Source organism: Suricata suricatta, chromosome 5, assembly GCF_006229205.1.
Source record: "Suricata suricatta isolate VVHF042 chromosome 5, meerkat_22Aug2017_6uvM2_HiC, whole genome shotgun sequence".
NCBI classification, from domain to species: domain Eukaryota; kingdom Metazoa; phylum Chordata; class Mammalia; order Carnivora; family Herpestidae; genus Suricata; species Suricata suricatta.
In genome coordinates, this window is record NC_043704.1 from 368,055 (window position 1) to 390,386 (window position 22,332).

At 56.8% G+C, this 22,332-nt stretch overlaps 1 protein-coding gene across 1 annotated transcript in view; it reads right to left on the minus strand.

Annotated features, from left to right (window-relative positions):
• PCNT (pericentrin) overlaps window positions 1–22,332 on the minus strand; it is a 113,000-nt gene that overhangs the window by 61,708 nt on the left and 28,960 nt on the right. The window contains exons 8-15 of the mRNA XM_029940586.1: window positions 22,188–22,324; window positions 20,849–21,017; window positions 19,192–19,432; window positions 18,530–18,608; window positions 14,728–14,866; window positions 13,569–13,786; window positions 7,269–7,738; window positions 6,102–6,552 (exon numbers count right to left, since the gene is read on the minus strand). Coding sequence (XP_029796446.1) covers window positions 6,102–6,552; window positions 7,269–7,738; window positions 13,569–13,786; window positions 14,728–14,866; window positions 18,530–18,608; window positions 19,192–19,432; window positions 20,849–21,017; window positions 22,188–22,324 — 1,904 coding nt within the window. The remainder of the gene's footprint in view (window positions 1–6,101; window positions 6,553–7,268; window positions 7,739–13,568; window positions 13,787–14,727; window positions 14,867–18,529; window positions 18,609–19,191; window positions 19,433–20,848; window positions 21,018–22,187; window positions 22,325–22,332) is intronic.

A 22,332-nucleotide genomic window follows, 5' to 3' on the forward strand; every position in this document is an offset into this window, starting at 1 on the left:
GCCGCCAGGAACGTCCACACAGGATCCAGGGGGGCTGAGCACCCCAAGGTTTACAGCAGCGCTTTCGACAGCAGCCGAGTCACAGAAACGGCCCAAACGTCCACGAAGCGGGACTGGGTAAGGACGGGGTTTACATCTGCAATGGAGCTCTGCTCGCCAACGAGAGAGGCCGGAGTCCTGCCGCGTGCAGCGCGGGGGACCCGGGGGCCCGATGCTGAGGGAACCGAGTCAGGCCGAGAAGGACAGATAGGTTTCACTCACATGTGGGACGTGAGAAACTTAACAGAAGACCATGGGGGAGGGGAAGAGGAAAAACAGCTTCACACAGAGAGGGAGGCAAACCCTAGGAGACTCTTAAATACAGAGGCCAAACTGAGGGCAGACGGGGGTGGGAGAGAGGGGGAGATGGGGGTGGGCACTGGGTGTTGTATGTAAGCGAGGAACCATGGGGTCCACCCCCCAAATCAAGAGCGCCACGCAGCAGGAGGGCCGCCAGGAGACACTCGGGACTCGGGGAGGCAGCTGCGGCCGGGTGCTCTCAGGCAAGGGTGCAGGGCGGCAGGCTGCCAGGGCACCTCGCAGGCCCGGAACCGCCGGGGCAGCTGCGGATGCCTGGCAGTATGACCCCGGGGCCACGCCTTCGCCCTGGCTGGAGGGGCTGAGTCGGGGCTCCCTGGACTCACGCAGCCCCTACCCCTCCATGCGCAAGCCTCCTTACAGATAATCACTTCTATTTCCAGCCTCGCGTAAAACTCCATTTCATTTTCCATATTCTAAAGGCAAGGTCGATATAAGAAACTGATGTTTTTAAAAGTTTATTCTCAAATTTTTCTAAAAGCCTAGCGAGTTCTAGGGAAAATGTCATATATACACACATATATACGTCTATATTTTAATCACTAAGAGAACACTACAGATATACCTGGAGAAGAAGAAAATAAGTAATCCTGCACAAAGAATACCAGTATTGTAACAAATAAATTCAACTGATAATGAATTAAAGACATTCAAAGTATATCTAAACTGACCCTGTATTATTTTCAAACTTTTATCATATAGATTTTTTTAATAAAAAAAAAAAAAGACAAAAATTGGCCTGAACAATTGGTACCGCCATACTGTACCTCACGTCTGCGTTCCGGAACTCTGCGCAGTGTTAGGGACTCAAGGGAGATCCCTGTGAGATGTACATCTAAGAAAAGGGAAGCAAGCCTACATTTCCAGAGGACTTTCCTCACAAGCCGACTCCAAAGGGAAGTGACCTGCAAAGTAGGTCAGTGAGCTCACGAGCCCACGTGAAATAACTCTTCTGGGAAGTGAGGCTGCTTTTCAAACAGGTTAACGCCTGCCCGGAGGAGGAACAGCATGGCCCTGCTCATCCGGGCACAACGACCTTGGCATCCCAGAAAATGTCTGGCAAGGCTATACGTGGGGTCCGCTGGCAGGGTGAAGTCTGAGGGAAGGCCACAGGAGGAGCACGCGACCACCCTCAAGTCTCCCACACCAAGACGTGAACCCGAATCTGATCATGTGTGTAGAAGCCAAAGTATGGAGAGCGCCCAAAAGTCCATCGATTGATGAATAGATAAAGAAGATATGATGTGTACACACACACACACACACACACACACACACACACCCCGCACACACACACAGGAATATTACTCAGCAGTCAAAAAGAACAAAATCTTGCCATTTGCAACAACGTGGATGGAACTAGCGGGTATTAGGCTACGTGAAATTGGTCAAAGACAAGGATCCTATGACTTCACCCATACGAGGAATTTAAGATACAAAACTGATAAACATAAGAGAAGGGAAGCAAAAATAATATAAAAACAGGGTAGGGGCAAAACATAAAAGACTTAAAGACGGAGCCCAAAGCAGGGCTGCTGAAGGGGTGCTGGGCGGGAGGGGCATGGGCTACACGGCAGGGCGCTGCGGCGGACACGCACTTGGGGTGCGCACCAGGTTAGTCATGCACAGGGGACGAATCACTGGATTCTAGTCCTGAAATCATCACTGCACTATGTGCTCACCGACTTGGACATGAACTTAAAAAAAATGCTGTAGGCGCGCTCAGACAGTAGTCAACACAGAAATACAAGACCGCGAAGCCGAGGTACGGGACCGACGGCCGGGTTCCGAAAGCGCGTGGCTCGGTGTGTTGCCAGCAGGTAACGAACGGGCGCGAGGAACGAGTCAGCAATCAGACGGACCCGAGGGGGAGGGCCGTGAGTCAGTGGCCTGACCCTTTCCACAGACGCCGCTCCCGGCACGGGCAGGCGTGCCCGCCTCACAGCGGGCTGTCTCCGGCGTCCCGCCGGGCACGCGGAACCTGCGGGCGCCCCTCTGTCGCCAAGGACGACCGTGGCACTGCTCCTCCTCCCTGTAGCAAAGCCTCTTCCTGGCGGCCCCGGGACCCTCCGTGATGACGCCTCAGCGCTGCCCTCAACAGGGCTGGGGGGACACTGAGGGGCTTCATCCTCTTTTAACGAAATCTGAGGAGGAGGACGGTGTGAGGAGGGGACTCCTGGGATCTACCCGTGAGCAGCTGCGCCTCGGGTCCCTGGCTGAGCATCTTGGGAACCCCCGCCTCCTCTCTCTCTCCCTCCCTCTGCCCTCCCCCAATCGACTCACACATGCTCTCAAAATAAACAAACAAACCTTTTAAAAATAAATAAAAGCCCCGTAGGAACAGTACCCACAAAAACGTATAATCTCAACAAATCTGGACACCGCACTTCACAGAACACGCCCATTATCTACGAAGCTCTACGCAGGCGGCCTCTCGTTCCCTGTCCCCCAGAAAGACCGGGGGACGCGGGGACACGGTACTCCAGACTAAGACTGCGCGGCACAGGGGCCTCCGCGCGCACCGCCAGGGCTATCAGATGCCACCCCGCCTACACGCAAAGGGACGCTGGGGACGTGGGCCCGCGGCGATCCACAAGGACCCTGGCTGGGTCCCAGCCTGCGTGTCCTTTTCCATGGCAGCCTCATCTGCTGACGAGAATTCCACCTGCTTCTTCAAAAGAACAACCATACAACCGGACATACTGCTCATACACGTTCTAACGGAGTTTCAGAAGCCTGAGGACGGAACCACAGCACGCAGTGACTCCCGGGAGCACCTGGCCCGGCAAGTGCAAGTGTGTTCTGTGTGGACGCAGAGCGGACATGCCTGTGAGGCCCCCACCTTCCCGTAGAGACGGCACTTCCGCCCCGACCACCGCCTCCTCTGCGAGCCCAACCCAGAACCTCCTCCGCCCCCCGCATCTGCCAGACGCCGCGGCCTACCCACCACCCTCCTGAGCGCCGCGGTCAGTCCCCGCCAGCACACCCCGTGAGGCATCAGGAAGCCCTCGCCCGCCCTCCGCACCCTCCCAGCCCCATGCTCCCCGAGGGCCTTGCCCACTCCTGCCTGAGCTGGTACAGTCACCTCCAACGCCTCCGGTCCAGCTGTCCGACGATGCCTTTGCCACTGCCAGCAAGGCCAGGGCCCGGCCCTCCGGGTACACCCCGGGTGGATCCTGACATCCCTACTCCCCACCCTGACCCTTGAAGTCACCCAACACGGTGCGGCAGGGCCACCGGTACCTCTTGGCAACGGCACCTGAAGAGGTTTGGGGGACGAGCAGGGGCTGGCCCGTTGCCAGCAGACCCTTACTCGGCAAGGTCCCAGGAGGCCCTGCTGTGCTCGGCCCTGGGAAGCAGGAGAACAGGACAGATGCACCTACACCTAGGGCTTAGCCCTCAGTGGGCCCTGCAAGGCGCAGGCTACAAGTCAGGGTCCCCATGGGGCAGCGCCCATTGTGGAGGGGACCTGGCTGAAAAGGTGAGAGCGTGAGGACAGGTCAGAGGACAGCACATCCGGCAGGCCCACGGAAACGGACCACGGACAGGACGACGGGACACAGGGTCGGAGGGGACGTGTGGCAGGCGTCTGTGTGGAGCCGTGTCCCCGTGTCACAGTGAGCAGCCTGGGACGAGCAGGGAGGGAGCCTGTGTGCAGAAGAGAGGCCCCAGGGAAGGCTGCCCCGCACAAGTGACCGCCCCCGGACTGTCCCGGGGGCACTCGGATGCGCAGGCCCCCACCCACCCGCCACCGCAGCACTCTGAGGGGACTCGGAGAGGCCAGGAGCCCCGGAGGCCCAGGGCTGGAGAGCCCCGCACCAGCCAGACCCCCTCCGGCGGCACCCGCGGCTCCGGGAGCAAGCCCCCAGCCTCCTCCAGAGGCACCCCTGGCTCTGCAGGGTTTCGGCCAGCTCCTCCTTCCGATAGGGTGACCACCTAGCACTGCACACCACGTGCCTCCACCCACTGCCCACCCACCGCACCGACCCCACCACACGCCCCCCCCCCTCCCCGCACCACATGGTTCCCATCTTAAAGCTGGCAAAACATTCCACATGCTCTTTAGAATCAAATTTGTCAGGGTTTAAAATGCAATTTTAATCAATCAATAAATACAAGCACCGTTTCATGAGTAAACATGTACCCGTTTCTCCCTCTGGAATATTCTTTTAGAACTTCACTTACTCTGAATCTACTAAACCAAGAAGTCTAACGCAAAGCCACAGGCTGGAAATGGGCCCTGCTCCCACAGCACCTGTCTGCACGGAAGGAAACTGAAGCAGACACTGGAGGACACGCGGCTGGAGGGCACGGCACTGGCCAGGGCACCGCCTGCCGTTCACACAGGGGGACGCGGTGGCTCTGTCCACTCCTGAGAAGCCGCGGCCGGGGCCACCCCACGCCTGTGCTGAGGCCTGAGCGCCCGGATGCCCGACCTCCAGGGCTTCCCCCAAGGCCACACCTCGGGCGACGCGCAACGGGCAGAATGGAAACGTAAAATGAAGCCATCACACCTACTAAGTGCAGGGCTGCCTTTTCCCTTCAACCTTAAGCAGAGCTGCACAGAGACAAAGGGAGACCACGTTCAGAGCTGACTCGCCGCGCACGAAGAGCGAAACCGTCACCAGGACGCCTCGATACTCAGGCCCCGCGACCCAGGCAGTCCCCGTGTCTACACGCGCTGAGGCGCCTGCCTTGTCACCTGCAGCGCCGCCCAGGACACCAACTCACCAGAACGGTGACTCTCAGGTGCCTTTCCTGCCAGCCGGACCTCACGCCACCACCCACGTCTGGGAGCCTGACGTGCCCAGCGCAGGGAACCGAGCAGGCCTGTCCACATGAAGCCCGCGGCCGCCCCAGTCAGTCTGCGGGACGGGACGGGTTTCAGGCCAAGGAGACGAGCGCTTGGTCTCGAGACACAGGTGCCGCAGGTCTGCGGCGGGGGGCGGGGGCGCCAGCCCTTCCAGAAATTCCCTTGCCCACTAAGTAGCAGTTCCTGCTCGAGACACAACGGAAAGATGTAATTTCACGAGGCATCGGCAAAGGGGGCCCGAGAGTGTGTGCGCACAACAGGAGGCCCTGGACCCGGTGCACCACGAGGGTCGGGGACCGCCTGAGGTGCGCCCTGACACCCAACGCCTCATACAGAGTTCCGTGCACACACGCACACACGCGCACACACGCGCACATCTCCCGAGGATCAGAGATAAGGCCTTTACCAAGAGCTCTGCGAACAAATACCTGAAAACAGGGGCTCCGTCAGTTCAGCACGCAACGACTGAACTGGGGGTTGGAGTTCAAGCCCCACGTTGGATACAGATTACTTAAAAATAAATCTTATTAAATAAACCCCAGAAAACAAAAAAGGAAACAATCTCACGTTCTAGGGACACCTGGGTGCTCAGTCGATTGAGCATCCGACTTTGGCTGACGTCATGATCTCAGTTTGTGAGTTCGAGCCCCACACCGGCTCCCTGCGGTCAGACAGCTGGCACAGAGCCCACTTCGGATCCTCTGTCTCCTTCTCTGTGCCCCTCTCTTGCTTACACTCCCCAAAAATGAAAAAGCAAAAACAAAAAAACCACGCTCACGTTCTAGCCCGCCGTAAGAAGCCCCCGCAGTTGCCACGGGCGGGCGGCAGACCGTGGGGCGCGCGCGCGGCAGGCGGGAGGAAGAGACCCGCCCGGAGACCCGCCTCAACCGCGGGGCCCCCCCCGAAGCTCGCGGGGGGCCCGGGTGCTCACCTGCGCGCTCGGGCCGTCCTCCACAGGCGGAAGGTCTAGCTCCTGGGCGGGCGCCGCGGAGCGAGAAGCGTCTCTCCTCTGCAGCTGCTCCAGAGCCCGCCTGTGCTCCTCCCTCAAGGCCTGCATCTCCGCCAGGTGACGGGACTCCAGAGACTCCAGCTGTGACGAGTGTCTCGCCTCCAAAGCGCTGACGGCGGCAGCGTGCTCCGTCCGCAAGCCGGCCAGGCGGGCTTCGCAGCGAGCCCGCTGCTCGCCCTCCACGGAGGCCCGCAGCTCCTCCGCCTGAGCCCGCTGCCGGGCCTCGAGCTCCGCCGTCAAGGACAGCACGTGCTGCCGGTGTCTCTCCTGGAGGAGCCGGAGCTCCCGGGCGTGCTTCTCCTGGGCCTCCCGCAGCAGGGCGTCCTGCTCCGCGGTGAGCCGCTCTGTGATTTCTTTACGTTCTTCTAAAAACCTGGGAGAGGACACGCAGAGTGAACACAGGCATCGGGACGTGCAGTCGTAAGAGAGCCAACCTCACTCTGAAATACTGACTCCCATGAACTACAGGAAACACGACATCGTTCCTGGATTTTAACTGCTGGCACAGGGCAAAAGGCAGCACCAACAGCGAGTGCGGTGACCCCACGGCCCCCACGCCCCCAGTCTCTACAGCCCTGGTTGGCAAAGAGTTAGCACCGACAGAGGCAAAGAACCAAATCACACTCTAAATCTATTTAATATTTAAGGGAAGTATGTATATATTTAGAAAAAGTGTATTTTTTAAAATCCAAGTTTGAATTTAAAAGACACAAAAAAAGAATATGGATAAACTTCATGTCTTCTTGATTAAAAAACAAGTGTAAAGTCCTATTTTGGAATTTTAAAATGTGCAAAGAACAAAAATGATGTGGAAAATGTGTGCACTGCAGCGCCCCCCAAGGAGCACAGAGCCCCCCAGAAGGACGCAGACACTTCTGCCGTGTCCCAGCGCATCTGAGTCACGGGACACGCGATCCTGTCCTGCTGCTGTCTTAGGGGAAGGCCGGCTCAGCCCACCTGCCGGCAGACCGCCCTGCCCGGCTGAAAGCCCAGGGCACGTCCTTCCAGGGGATCCGCCTCCCGCTCTGCGGGGCACCCGGGGCCAGGGCTCAGGGGACGCCCGGCGCGCCGCCACCGGGCGTCACCCACCTGTTCTGGGCCAGCATCAGCTGGAGGGCACAGTCCTCCTTGAGGCGCAGGGCGGCAAGCTCCCGGTCCTCGCCCCCGGGAGCCGGCCCGCCACCCGGCTCCCGGCCACGCCGGCCGCACCACGGACACCCGTCCCCGGCGAGCCCGAGCTCCAGCTGCCGCAGGCGGCCCTGCTGCTCCACCAGCGACCCCTCCAGCTCCAGGATCTGGGCCGCCTGCTGGTCCTGGAGTTGCCTCATCTTGATTTCCCGAAGCTCAAACTTGTTTATTATCAGCTGTTTCTCAGACTCGGCTTGTTCTCTGAGGTCCAGGAGCATCAGCGCCGCCTCCTCTTCAGCTTTTCTCTTCAGCCCCTCACTCGTCACCTTCCATTCGGCCGCCCTTTCCTTGAGCTCCTCCTTCATTAGCTGAATCTTCTCGTTGGCTCTCTTCAGCTCCTCCTGGTGATCTTCAACTAAGTTATGTTTGACCTACAGACAAGGCAATTTCATTCAGGAAAGAAGAAATTAAAAGAGACTACTGGCAATAATGACCCCCAGCCAGCTGATCTTTGCCCCTGGAGCCGCAGGCCTGGGCAGGCTAACAGAAAGGAGCACACACGCGCGTGTGGAGCAAACGAAGACAGGGCTGGAGAACTTCGTGTGCCGAGACCAGCAAAGGCAGGGCTGGGAGGTGGCGCTGGACACGTCCCCAGTCTCTGGTCAAGGGCAAGGCCAACGACCCAGCCAGAGCAGAGCAACCTCCGTGAGGAGACTGGCAGTCCACCAGAACAAAGCAAACAGCGTGCCGGGTTCAAGCCTCTGGCCCTGCTTCACTCAGCCTCCAGTCCCTACGAGGAACTTGAGCAAGGGGGTGAGAAGCTACAGGTCATACTTTTAGGAGGATCTTGTGAAATGGGAGGTTAATCACAAAACCGAAAGTAGGCAAATGTTTCGACTCTCAAAAAAGAACATCGGTCAACAACCTCCTGAACATCATCAAAAAGAAACAAAACTAAAAACGATATGTAAGATAGTCCTCGACTCCTTATTTAAAGATTAAGTGATTAAAGGGGCGCCTGGTTGGCTCAGTCAGTAAAACATTCAACTCTTGATCTCGGGGTCATGCGTTCAAGCCCCAAGCTGGGTGTAAAAAAATGAAGTTATTAAAAATAAAGTTTAGGGTCATTGCTTCTGGAGATGACCGAGAAGCTCTAAAAAAGCCAACCCTCCCAGAGATAACAGCTATAAATGCTGGAAAAAATGTAAGAAGCTACCTAAAGGCCCAAGAGAGCACCTAAAAGCAAGCAAATTGTGGGGCGCCTGGGGGGCTCAGTTGGTTGAGCATTTGACTTCGGCTCAGGTCATGATCTCGTGGCCCGTGAGCTCAAGTCCCTCATCGAGCTCTGTGCTGACAGCTCGGAGCCTGGAGCTGCTTCAGATTCTGTCTCCCTCTCTCTCTGCCCCACGCCTGCTCATGCTCTATCTCTGCCTCTCTCAAAAATAAATAAAAACATTTTTACAGATTTAAAGCCAGCAGTGTGGAGAAGGGTCGGACACCCAGAGAAAATAACAGCACTGGGTAAGTTATCTGTTCATGGCACGCACACAAAAATTCCACCACCTTACTTGTTTGAACAGAAGAAGTAGAAAGTGAGAGGTAAAAGCTATTAGGACAGAGCCAGAGAGAGAAAGCTGCACAATCTGTGCATAAATCTAGCCCAAGTCTCAGGCTGACCCCTGCTGCACACGCGTGTGGGCAGACCCACGAGCTGGCCCACACAGAGAGGATATACCACGGAGTCAGACTCTCACCAAGTTCACAGTCTGCTTACAAAAAAAAAAAAAAAAAGAGTACTTTTTATAGGAACCCAACAAAATCCAGAGTCTCCACGATGCATTATTTGCAATGAGCAGGATACAACCCAAAATGACTTGATATACAAATAAACAGGAACTCTGATCCACGCTAAAAAGAAAATACAATCATTGGAGAACCAACCCCAAGGTAACACAAATGCTAAAATTAGCAAAGATTTTAAACAAATATCATTACTGAATTACAGACATAAAGAAAAAGATGCTCATAACGGATAAAAGAATAGCGAATGACGGTGAAGAAAAGAGACACTCTTAAAAACCGAATAGGGGCGTCCGGGTGGCTCAGTCAGTTAAGCGTCCGACTTCGGCTCAGGTCATGATCTCACAGTTCATGGGTTCGAGCCCCGCATCAGGCTCTGTGCTGACCGATAGCTCAGAGCCTGGAGCCTGTCTTCAGATCCTGTGACTCCTTCTCTCTCTGACCCTACCCTGCTCATGCTGTCTCTGTCTCTCTCTCAAAAATAAGTAAAAACATTAAAAAGAAGAAGAAGAAGAAGAACCTAATAGAAATTCTAGAATTGGAAAGCACAAGATCCCTGAAATTTTATATTATTTTTTTATACTTTTTATGTTTATTTATTATTGAGACAGAGAGAAACAGAGCATGAGTGGGGAAGGGGCAGAGAGAGAGGGAGACACAGAATCTGAAGCAGGCTCCAGGCTCTGAGCTGTCAGGACAGAGCCTGATGCGGGACTCGAACCCACAAACTGTGAGATCACGACCTGAGCCAAAGTCAGACACTTAACCAACTGAGCCCCCCAGGCGCCCCAGATATCTGAAATTTTAAAATTCACTGGGTGGACTTAAAAACAGATCAGAGCTAACAAAAGACAGTAAGTGTACTGGAAGATAGAATTTAACCAACAGGAAGAGGAAAAGATTAGAAAAAATAAAATAAACAGAACCTCAGAAACTGAAAGATATAATGTCCATGGAAATGGAGTTCCAAGAGGAAAGAAGAGAATGGAGCAGAAATAAAAAACTGAAGAACATACTCAGTAAAAACTCAAATTAGGGGAAAGACACAAATATATAGAATTTTCTGTAAGTCACTAAAACAGATCACTGTTTCAGTAATGTCATTATTAAATAAAATAAGGTCAATCTAGTTTAAAGTTTTTGTTTGTTTTAGATAACTATGTTTCTTAGGATCCCTGTTTAAGTCCCTGTTCCTTTTCTCAAATATTCATAATTAATTTTATGTACGGATTGTAAGAAGTTCATGAGAGGGGGCTGCCTGGATGGCTGAGTCGACTAAGCATCCCATTTCAGCTCAGGTCATGATCTCGTGATTCAGGAGCTCGAGCCCCGCATCAGGCTCTCCGCTGTCCGTACGGAGCCTGCTTCATATCCCCTGTCCCTTTCTCTGCCCCTCCCGTCTGTGCTCGCTCTCTCAAAAGTAAAAAAACAGAATCTCATGGGAGAAAAAATACCAAAGAAAATCATACCTAAGCACATCATAGTAAAAGACCGAGAATGAAAGCTCTTCGAAAGAGCTAAAAGGAAATGACACGTTACGTGTAGGTAAATACTGATTTAAATGATCACGACTTCTCATCAGAAATAAAGTCAGAAGTAACAACATCTTCAAATCCTGAAAAAAATCCTATCATCTTGCCTTTCAGACACAGCAAAAATTTTCTTCAAGATAGAAGATAAAAGACTTTCAGGTGAAAGAAAACCTGCACAGCAGACCCACACAACAAGAACGGCTGAAGGGAATGCTTCAGGCTGAACGGAAGTATTGCCAGACGGACGCGCAGACCTCTGGGAAGAAACAAAGAGCACCAAAAATACACGGTAAATGTAAGACTACCTTTCCTCTTAATTTCCTTCAAGTATTTATGATTATTCAGAACAAAGCTTATATTGTGGAGTTTAACCATACGGATGCAACACCTATAAAATTACACCACAAAACACAAAGAACGGGACACGTGCACCTGGACAACCCCAGGGCCCCCACACCTGGCCTGCACGGCTGGCTGCTGGCCCGGAGAAGGCTGGGAGGGAGACGCGTGTTCTACTCCCGAGAGCAGCCACTAAACACGCCGTGCGCAGAAGTGGAATTTAGAAGTCCGCAGATACGTAAAAGTCAATCCTAGGGGGATCCTGGGTGTCTCAGTCAGTTAACTCTGACTCTTGCTCTCAGCTCAGGTCTTGTTCTCAGGGTCGAGCGGTCAAGCCCCACGCTGGGCTCTGCTTTATTAAAAAAAAAATCAATTCTAAAAATATCCAAATAATCCAAAAGGCAAGAAAGGAGGAAACAGAAAAAGAAAACAAAGAAAAACAGGACAACATAGAAAACTAATAGCAAAATGGTACAATTAAGTCAAACCAGATCAATAATGAACCGAAATGTTAAACTAAACACTCCAATAGAAGTTAGAGTTTGTCAGAACGAATTTTGTAAAATATCCAACTATAAGGGCGCCTGGGCGGCTCAGTCAGTTAAGTGTCGACCCTTCACATCAGCTCAGGTCATAATCCCACAGTTTATGGGTTCGAGTCCCACACTGGGCTCTGCACCGATGTGTGGAGCCTGCTTGGGATTCTCTCTCTCTCTCTCTCTCTCTCTCTCTCTCTCTCTCTCTCTCTGCCCCTCCTGTGCTCATTCTCTCTCACTCTGAAAAGAAATAAGTAAACGTAAAAAAATATATATCTAATACACAGCTCAGAGTCTGGAGCCTGCTTCAGATTCTGTGTCTTCCTCTCTCTCTCTGCCCCTCCCCTGCCCATGCTCTGTCTCTCTCAAAAACAAATAAACATTAAAAAATGTGTTTAATATATCTAACGATACGCTGTGTATATGTATAATATGTTAAAAAATAAAATATGTGGTCTTTGTGCCCAGTTTCCAACACACAGCTGCTAAAACCGTGGAATCCCTGGAATAAGTTTCTCGCACGCTAATGGGGACCTCTGCGTGGCTTCAGGATGGGAGCTGGTCCCCCGAAAACTCAAGCACGATGACAGGGCTGGAACTTTCAGCCCCACACCCCCAAACCTCCACAGAGGGAAGAGGGACGGAGTTCAATCATCAACGACCAATGCTCTAATCACCACGCCGGGGTAATGTCATGGCCATAAATACCCCTGGAGGGTCAGCAGGCGGTGTGTGCAGGCACTGACTGGTGGCGTGACCGGAGCGGGCACGGCAGCTGCATGTCCCCCACCCCCTTAGCCTACGCAGCCTTCCATCTGGTGGCTTCCGCTGGCGTCCTTCACAGTGACTGCTGATCGCAGACTCTTGCCCGGGCTCCGGGAGCCTGACGGAGTGCGGGAGCACTCGGGCGTATTCCGACTTTGAAGCCAAGTCAGACAAAAGTGAACAGGTAACCTGGGAACCCAAGAATTGCAAACGGCTTCTGAAATGGGGGCGGTCTCACGGGATTGAGCCCTTAACCTACGGAGGTCCAACACTGAGTCCAGGCAGCTACTCTCAACAGGTTAATAGTAACAGGACAGGAAAAGGCCCGCCACACGGACAAAATGCACATGGAGGCTGGAGTGACGGCACCGACGAGAGAGAAAGTAGACGGCAGTGCGACCAACGCTACGGAGTAACCCAGAGAAGGGAGAACCGGAGCACGTCGTTTGCGATGAAAAGGGAAGACAGCGATCACAGATGTGCACGCACACACGTCATAGCAAGACTCTGAAATACTGACAGGCGGACAGCGTTAAAGGGGAAGGAGAGAACTCCACACCCCTCTCCCAGTAATGGACGCAAGCAGATAAAACGGTCGTCCAGAACCCACACAGACACCTGAGCATCAACAGGAACGGAGAAGCAGCCCACACGCTTTCCCTAAAGCTCGGCCCTCACTTCTCTCCGCTGCAAGCCCTCACCACTGCCTGAGAGGAACGCCTGACCAGACGTGCAGGCAGGAACGCCACGGGAGGTTCGGTTTTGACGGAGAATAAAAACCTAAAAGAGCTTCACGAGAAAGAGCTGTGTCTCAGGCCACAAGCATGACGTGGAGGGAGCACGGCTCAGTCAGCGCACTTGCGGAAAAGGCTGAAAAAAGCTCTAATCACGTGGATTCTATTATTCCAACCCAGGGACGAGCCCCGAGCAGCACACGGAGCCGAGCCGAGCAGGACTCCACCTGAGGCTACACGCACGTGTGCCGGCATGCGTGGGGCGCGGGACCTCCTCACTCCCACGCGCGCTCCGGCTGCACCACCGGCCGGCGGCAGGGAGAGCCAGGGGCCCAACAGCCCCGCAGACGGCCATGCAACCGGCCTGCCCCCGCGCCTCCCGTCTCAGGACGCCCAGACAGTCCCCTGACCCCAGAAGCGGGGGAGAAGGAGGGACGAGGGGTCGAACCCCGGCCCGACGGTGCAGCGGCGCTGAGCAGACGCGGCCGCAGGAGGCAGGACCCGCGGGGCCGCCACAGGAGCATGCGCAGCGGGGGTGTGCCGGCCCCCACTTACCCTCCCCAAGTCCTCCTTCAGGCGGGCCTCAGGCTGCAACCTCTCGTGTAAACTTCTATTTTCCAGTTTTAAGACATCGATTTCTTCCCTGAGCCCCGCCTGGAGAAGTGAGAGGTTAAGCTCGTGTTCGGTTTCCAAACCCAAGGCTCCCGCTGCCGCCTCCGTCTCCACCTCCAAGGCAGCGTCCTGCGCACCGCAGAGAGGCACCCGAGCCAGTCCTGTGAAGGGACGGAAGGCAGGACGCCAGTCAGGCGCGGGCCTCGGGGACATCACACGCGGCAGACATCCCAACACTCCAGACAACTCCGGCCACCCCCGGGATGAGCCCGGTCGGGAGCGTGTGGGCCGTCACAGCACAGCACCCCTGCGCCCCCAGCCCCAGAAGGCGAGCCTGCAGCTGCTGCCCTGTGCTGGGCCCCCACACCCGCTCCCACGCACTCTGTCCCTTTAGCTGGGGTATCAGGTAACTGTTACCCCCCAGTGTGAGGGACGTGGTTCTGGGCCAGGGGTGATCCGAGCAGCGGACACAGGTACTTGCGTGTGCCCATCACTGCCCAGTGGCCACACCGCATCGTGCGGGGGCCGTGAAGGACGCAGGGCGGAGAGCCTGAGGGGCAGATGCCAAGCACGGCTTGACCCTGGCTCTCGGGGACCACGCTCCTCCTCTCAGCCTGCCTCACTGGCTCCAAGGGAGCCCTTGGCTAAAACAGCACGTCAGAGCACCCCAACGCGGACCTGGCCCCCATACCCCCTGGAACCTTCTGCCTCACCTCCTCAGAGCGACAAGGGGTGGCAACAGCGCAGGGCTGGCCCAGCTGCACTGCCCGCGCCTCCCGGAACCCGTCCAGGGCCAGCCTCACACCTGCTCTCCTCAGCAGCCAGGCCACCGCCCGTCCCCCCCGGCTGCATCCCCTGGGAAGATCACGGCTTCTCCGTCTGCCACCTCCTGCGTGCCCCCGTCTCCTGCGCGCCCTAACGCCGCACCCGGTCCGGCCCTCTCCTGCCCTGCCCCAAGCCCGGCCCCTAGGCTCTGAGGACACCGCCAGGGAGGACCCGCAGAGCCCCGGGCCGGTGCATCCAGAGAACCCACGACCATCCCGCAGACCCTTCCCTGAGGGCCAGACAGCCGCCAACCCAGGCAGCAGGGACACTCACGCACCTCCGCCAGGCCCTTCCAAGAGCACCTGACGCAGCTCCCCTTCCAGCACCTGCGGCCCCTCGAGGCCCACCTCCTGCCGGCCCCGGCCTTCCAGGGAGGACTTCCGCGCCATTAGCTGGTGCGAGTGGGCTTCTTCTACCTGCGGGCAAAGGCAGGAACAAAATCACCAAGGAGATGTTACGAGAGGCCCCTCTACTGCCCTCCCATGGAGCTCTCGCTGGGACATGCACCCTCACCGCGTCCCCCCGGCCCCAGCCTCTCGCCTCCAGGGAGGCCGAGTGACTCAGGAGACGGGGACCGCCGCCTGAGGACACGGCGTGCACCACCGGCCGGGGAGCCCTCCCCACCCCCGGGCTGTGCTCACTAAGGCCAACGGGGAGCCCCAGCTGCAGGGGTGCCAACAGGCCACTCCTGGGAGCCTGACCAGCTCCTCCCGGAGCCGGAGCTGCAGGCAGACCCTGACGACCAGACTCCGTCCCAGGGCCCGGGCCTCGGCCTCTCCCAAAGGCACCCTGCTCAGCTGCGGGGGCCCCCGGATCCCTCCAGCCTGTCTCCTCCGGAGCCTACTCGCTCCCATCCGTGTCTCCCCACCACACGTCCCCTTGTGGAGCCAGACACGTGCTGCCCGCTGGGGACGTGGGCCTGGCCCCGAGGGAAGGGTCTCCGGTCACTGCTGTGAGCCCACCCGACACGAGGCTCGACCCGGCATCCTCTAGAAGGGATGAAGGAAGGGCTCAGTGCGGGTACAGACATGCCCTGTTCCCCTTAAAACAGGAAATCCATCTTCCTCAAAAACCACAGAGGAGTCACACCAACCTAAACCTCTACTTCACGATAAACTCAGATGATCTTTAAAGCCAAGACTTAAATTCCTACGTTGTTATAGGAACACACCACTTGACTGCCAGGAAGAATCCAGTCCAGAAACAGCCTCGTGTCCCTGGGATGTCTGTGAGCACACAAGAGGTTGTGTTTTAACAAGTCAGGCCTCACAGAGCGACTCAGCTGGGAAAAGGAAATAAACTCAGAGCCTACTCGTGCTGGACAACAGCTACATCCCAGGCGGATAAAACTAAAACTACAACGCCTTTACAAGAATCAGAAGGCGGTGCAGGACAACAGCGTGATGCTCCGAGAGCAGGATGAAGAGCCAGGGGCCAGGGGAGGACGTGCGACCGCGGGCGCAGGCCCAGGAGCACCAGTGCGAGAGGGAAGAAGGCGGGGATCCAAACCACGACGGAGGCAAATGCCTGAGAGCAAAGGTGTGGACTGAGCATCAGAGAGGGAACGTCACCTGTGGGCGAAAAGATGCTCAGCCTTATTAAAAACCAAAGGAACACAAACTAAAAACAGAGACACCAGCTGCCCACCAGCGAGGAACACAGACTCCGGCAAGGCCCAGGACAGAGGGCAGAAGTGGGGCTCCCACACAGGCGCCCTGACGAGGGCACCATGGGCTGCTGGGGTGTTAAATGCACGCGAGCGCGCGCACGGTCCACCATTCTTATCTTCCCTCCTTCCTGAGATGTGGCTACAGCGACGGGGGAAGTTAAACTTATAAACCTCTGAGGAGAAGAAACAGGAAGAGGTAATCAATGAAACCAAAGGTGACCAACTCCGAAGACAGAAATCAGTGTCCCAGGCAAGCTGAGGGCCCAGGGCACACACACAGGCCAGGTGGCGGGGCCTGGGGACAGGGGACCTGGCCACCCAAGGCAAGACCCCAGGAGCAGCTCTGCCCCCCGTCAGAGCTCCTCAAGACCAACGTTGTCTCATGCTTCCCAAGAAGACACGGCCATGGGTCACAAACCAACACAGAGACACCTAGGTCCTCACAGAGACCCAGATGGGTGGACGGAAAGCAGGGACACATGGGAGGCACAAGAAACCCTTCAACACCAATGGTCTTCAGAGGGGCAAGAGAGAACACTGCCCCCATGGCACAGACAGAAGGACACAGCAAGGAAGCAAGACCCCCAGAAGTTAAAAAGGCAACGTAAACAGGAAATTTAACCGAAAAACTTAATGAACACAAGAAAATCGGTGGCTTTGTGCACAGGAGCTGCAGCGAGAGCAGAGGACACGAGGACGTGTGGTGATGACACAACAGCAGCAGACCCCCGGAGGGCAGGGCCCTCCCCGCGCCCAGCACGTGCTGCCGCCTCCCAACTCCAAGGGCTGCGGACCCTGGAGCTGCCAGAGGCAGGGGCAGCTCACAAAGGGGGATCAGCAGGACGAGCAGCTCTCCACGGCGCCGGGGCCAGAGAACAGAGAACGTTCCAGACATCCCACCTGCCGAACACGCAGCAGAAGGAAACAGGTTCTCAGGGGGCTGCCCTCACATGCCCTCGCAGCTCCACTGAGGGCACAGGTGCGCCACACACCCAGCTGCCCCCCACGCAGCACGGACCATCCAACTAGAGCGCCGGGCGGGCCCAGAGGGACAAGGACAAGGTCGCACCGGCCGGAGGCGCTGCTGTCTGGGCGGACACGTGAGCAAGTGGGGGGGAGCCCTGAGCGGATGGCGCTCCCGTCCCAGGAAACCATCACATGGACACCGAGTTCTAGAAAAGGACACACACGAGGGGAGCCTGGAAGCATCCTGTTCCAACAAGCCCAGCACCCCAGAGGAGGACTGCCTGCAGACAGACGCGAGGGCTGCGCGTACGCAGAGGGCGCGGGAAGAGGCCGCCGGCCGCGAGTGCGGAGACAGGCTCCGGGAGCAGCCGGCCCTGACCTCCAACTTCCAGCCCCCGGAGCCTGAGATGACGGAGCTCTGCCGTGCGACTCCCTGGTCCGTGGTACTTGTTCTGGCCACCGGAGGTGACCGAGACACGCCCTGAATGAGAACCACGGACGCCCCCCCAAGAGTCACTGCCGGCTGCGGGGGGAGCGTGCCGACACGAGGCCACCGTGCTCCGCGGCAGCTGCCGTCTACCCAGGACAACAGCCCTGAGACCCGGGCTACGACACCTCGAGGCATCACCATCAAATAAAGGGGAGCCTCCCTGGCCGCGTCTCGAGTGCTCACGACCCAGTGCTCATGACCCAGCGCCGACGAACTGCTGCATGGATACAGAAGACGCGGTGGGGGGCGCCTGGGGCTCAGTCAGGTCAGCATCCGACATCAGCTCAGCTCACGATCTCACGGTTCGTGGGTTCGAGCTCCACACTGGGCTCTGAGCTGTCAGCACAGCCTGGAGCCTGCTTTGGTGCCGTGTCTCCCTCTCTCTCTGCCCTTCCTCCATGTGTGCTCTGTGTCTCTCAGTGTCTCGAAAATAAAGATTTAAAAAAAAGAAAAAAAGGACAACATGCTGTGTGTATATATACATGGCGGAATACGACCCAGCCATAAAACAGGCATGGATGGCCCTCGAGGGTATAACACTAACCAAAATAAGTCCATCAGAGAAAGACAAATACCACGTGACCTCACTTACACGTGAAACTTCACGACTGTGCTCCCAGATACAGAGAGCAGACTGGTGGTGGCCAGGGCTGGGCTGGAGGGTGGGGGAAATGGGTGAAGGGTCAGAAGGTACGAGCTTCCAGTTAGAAAAGGAACAAGTCCCGGGGGGCCCCGCACAGCGTGGGGCCCACAGTTAAAGATGCTGAGAGGGCAGATCTTACACGCTGTCATCACAAGAGAAGGAGACGGTGCAGCCTGTGTGCGGACACACGCAAAGTGGGCTCACTGCGGGGATCACTTCCAGTCACACAAATGTCAACGCGCTACTCTGTGGACCCAAAACTAACGTGACGTGTCCCCTGTCCCTCAGTTAAGGAAAGAACGGGCGATCACCTCAGGTTGAAGGCTGGGTCCATCAACGTGCTCTCCCCTTCGTTTTTCAGACCTCTCTTCTAAAACCGCGCTGGGTGAACTAAGAGAGAAAATGTGTTTTAAAATGGCCACGTGTGCCTTTTCTCCTCCAGAGCTCTGCTCCCTCCCTCCCTACACCGCCAGCCTACTTCCGGGGGAGGACAGGAGCCCGAGGCTGAGCGAGGCGGTTCTGCGTGACTGCGTGACCGCGGGACGGGAGACCCGTGTCAGAGCAGAGGGGGCCCGGTGCCACAAGCTGCACTCCGTTCTAGCCTTAACGCTCTCCTGTTCCAAGGCCCAAACCTAAGATGTGTTTCTAAAACACAGGTCTCCACGGACACAAAATCACAAATAAAACTAGATTTCAAGTCAGCTGAAGGCTCTCATGTTTCAGAAACACTTTTCAGGGTCACCGGGGTGGCTCCGTCGCCTAAGTGTCCGACTCTTGATTTCAGCTCAGGTCATGAGGACAGGCTCCTGGGATCTAGCCCCATGTTGGGCATGCCTGGGATTCTTTCTCCTCCTGCCCCTCCCCTGCTCGAGTGTGTGTGCATGCTTGTGCGCTCTCTCTTCCTCGTTTTTTTTAAAAAGCTTTTAAAAAACAAAACAACAAAACACCTTCTAGATGAACATCACTTCGTTACCTGATGTCCACAGATTCCAGAAAAGACTCTTCATTTGCCTCCTGCAGCTGCTGCTTTAACAGAGTCAGGTCTTCTTGGTAACTCTTCTCTGCTTCCTTTAATTTCTGCTCAAAATAAATCCTCAATTGCTCCAACTCAGACTCGTGCTCCGTTTTCTCCCGCTGACACTGCTCACAGTCTGGACTTCGGTGCCCCAGTCCCTCCGCGTGAGGCGCACAGGTCAGGAGCTGGTCGGGGAACCCTAATGGGAAGGAATGATGGGGCCACCTTCAGATCAAATTCAGAGACACCAGGGGACACTGCAAACCCTCAACTCCAGAAAGGGCCCGGGCCCGGCACCACACAGGTGAAGCGGGAACCCGTGGGGCTTAGGCTGGGGGCGCCTCACAAGGGGAAGACCCCATGGCCCCTGGACGCAAAGGGCTTTCTCAGGCAGGTGCTGAAGGCCTCAGACACAGCAAGTGTGGGCTGCGGGGGGTTCTGAGCATGCGGGGGCCACACGGTGGGCAGCCTCGAGGAGCTGAGGGCTCCAGCCGACAGCCAGCAAGGACACAAGACCTTGGCCCTACAACCACAGGGACTCAATTCTGCCACAGCCTCAGTGAGCCAGGCCAAGGCCCAGCCAACGCCTCGATTCTGGCCATACGTGATCCGGGGCAGAAAACCCAGGCGCGCCATCTCACACTCCCAACCCCCAGGACATCTGGCAGCTACGAGTGTGCGCAGCTTCAAGCACTAAGTCTGCGCTCCTCAGTGAAGAGCAACAGCACAGTGATGCGCGCTGACCGCAGATCTGATCACATCACTATCTTGAGCAAGAGAACACCGCCAGCTGGTTGGTCAACAATTAATGATTAATTGGCTTTCCAGTGACATAAACCGATCACTATCCAGAAGCTTCAGAGCAAACATCCCTGTCGGGACCCTTGGAGGCCAGGGCGAAGCTCCCCCACAGACCACGTGAGGGCTGAACCTCGCAGTCCATCTACAGGAGAGCCGGGAGCCCCACGGTCACCGCCATCGCCAGACAGCCCGGTGGGAGAGACAAGGTGCGGGTGGACAGGAAGAGGCCGGCGGGGTGGGGGGGTGGAGTGTGCCAGGCGAGGCCTCACCCGCCGCACCCATTCCTGGGCCTTCCTTACAAGTCTGCTCTTTGCCCCCAGTGACATCTGCCCAGCAAGGGGGACCACCAGGCTGAAAAGGCTCCGTCTAGAGGCCAGAGGTAGGAACGCTGGCATCGCTGGACCCCCCTACCGCAGGAGCTGCGTGCCAGCAGGGAGTCCGCTGGGCCCTGCACACTGGGGCATCAGCCTCGGGGCCACGGGAGCCTGACAGCGGTTGCCCCAAGCGGGCTCCCGGGGTTGAGGCGGTGTGTGGCAAGGCACACTGGCACCCCCAAAGGCCCGCCGACAACGGCGTCTCTCCAGCACCCAAACGCTGATAACAGCAAACGCCAGCCCCACGTCAGCTCTCATGTGAGAAGTGCTTTAACGTGAGAGGAGTGCACCCTCTGTAGCCGTTACTCATTAACTTGTTGAAGGATGAAACCAAGGCCCTCAAGTTTCCCCTTCGAACCACACAGATCACTCTTCAAGGAAGTTGACAAAATCGTTCCTTTCGCAATCTCTATTGTTAAGTCCTAGTTCGGGGTTTCAACAAATAAACACGCGGCTGTAGTGTCTGAGGACCTCAGCTTCCAACATGAGCGCCTCACCACTCGGGTCCTGTCGGTCGGGCCCCGCAGATGTGAGCTGAGACCACAGGCGCTGGATTTCTTCTTGTGACTGAGCCTTCAGCTCTTCGTACGACGCTCGGAGGTCCTCTAACTGGAAAAGGGAGGCGACAGCGTGAGACGCGGCCCAACCCCAATCCTCAGAAGGTCTGTGCCCACCTCCAGGGATGACAAGGTGAACTCCTAAGGCTACAGCCAAGAAGAAACCAGCGACAGTGGCACCAGAGAAAAACTACAGCTCATTTTATAACAGGCCTTTACCTGACTGTAGACCTGCTCTCCCCTCACTGGGCAGGGGCGGGAACTTCCTCTGTTGGCCTAAGCACACACCCTCTACCTGGTCAGGAGAGGCTGCCAGTCGGCACCAGCCGGCCCGCCAGCCGCCCAGGGTCCCTCGCTGTCTGCCCCAGCGCCCTCCCTCAGCGCTCCTGTGTAGGCAGGGTTTTCTCCACACTGCTTGGTCAACCTTCCGGCAAGGGTCTCTACCAAGGTGAACGGAGCCAGGCCGGCCGGCACCTACAGAGCTGACAGCAGCAATCACGCGGGGCTCGGGGCCAGGCCACACCAAGTGGGGAGCGCGTCTGCAGGGCCGAGGGACATGGGAAGTGGAAGCACCGGCCTGCGGTGGCCCCGAGGCCGGCCTGCTGCCTCCTGGACACCCCGCCAGCCTTTTCTCGGGCAGGGACAGGACAGAAGAATCAGCAGGGGGCGACGTGGGGAAGGCTGCGAGGCAGGTGTGAGAGCCATTCTCATGGCTTCCTCGTCACGTCCGAACCGGGGGCCCGGGCAGAGCCGGCTTCCACCTGCGGAGACCCGGGTACCAAATGGGGGGCCCGGGCAGAGCCGGCTTCCACCTGCGGAGACCCGGGTACCGAGGATGGTCCTCCCACCGTGGGCGTGCGCTATGTCCCTGGAAAACAGCCCTGATACCGAAGCAGCGGAGAAGTTCCTCCTTAAGGTTTCTTAGGACTTCCTTGTTCCTTTAGAGTTATGGTCAGAGAATGTGGCCTGAGACCCCTAGTGCCTGGCGTGGGGGCCCCAGAGACCCCATAAAGAACACAGATTCTGTGTGTGTGACACTGAGCAAAACGGTCAAATCGGCCTCACCAACCATATCCTTACTTTCATACTAAAAGACCCCAACTAAATACTTTAAACTTCGTACTTGAGTTGTAGAAAATAACAGGACCTGAAACAAGCCCAGCCAGAATCTCCTGATGCCCACTCCCTTGCCACGTAGTTGGAACAGAGCGCCTCTGCCCACCTCGCGCTGCTTCTCCACCTCCTGGTCTCGGAGCCTCAGCTCCAGGTCCTCTAAGTGCTGGCAGTGCTCGGACTGCAAGTCTTCGCGCAGCCTCCTCAGGTCTGTGTCGTGCTGCGCCTCCAGGGTCCTCAGGGCAACTGGGGAG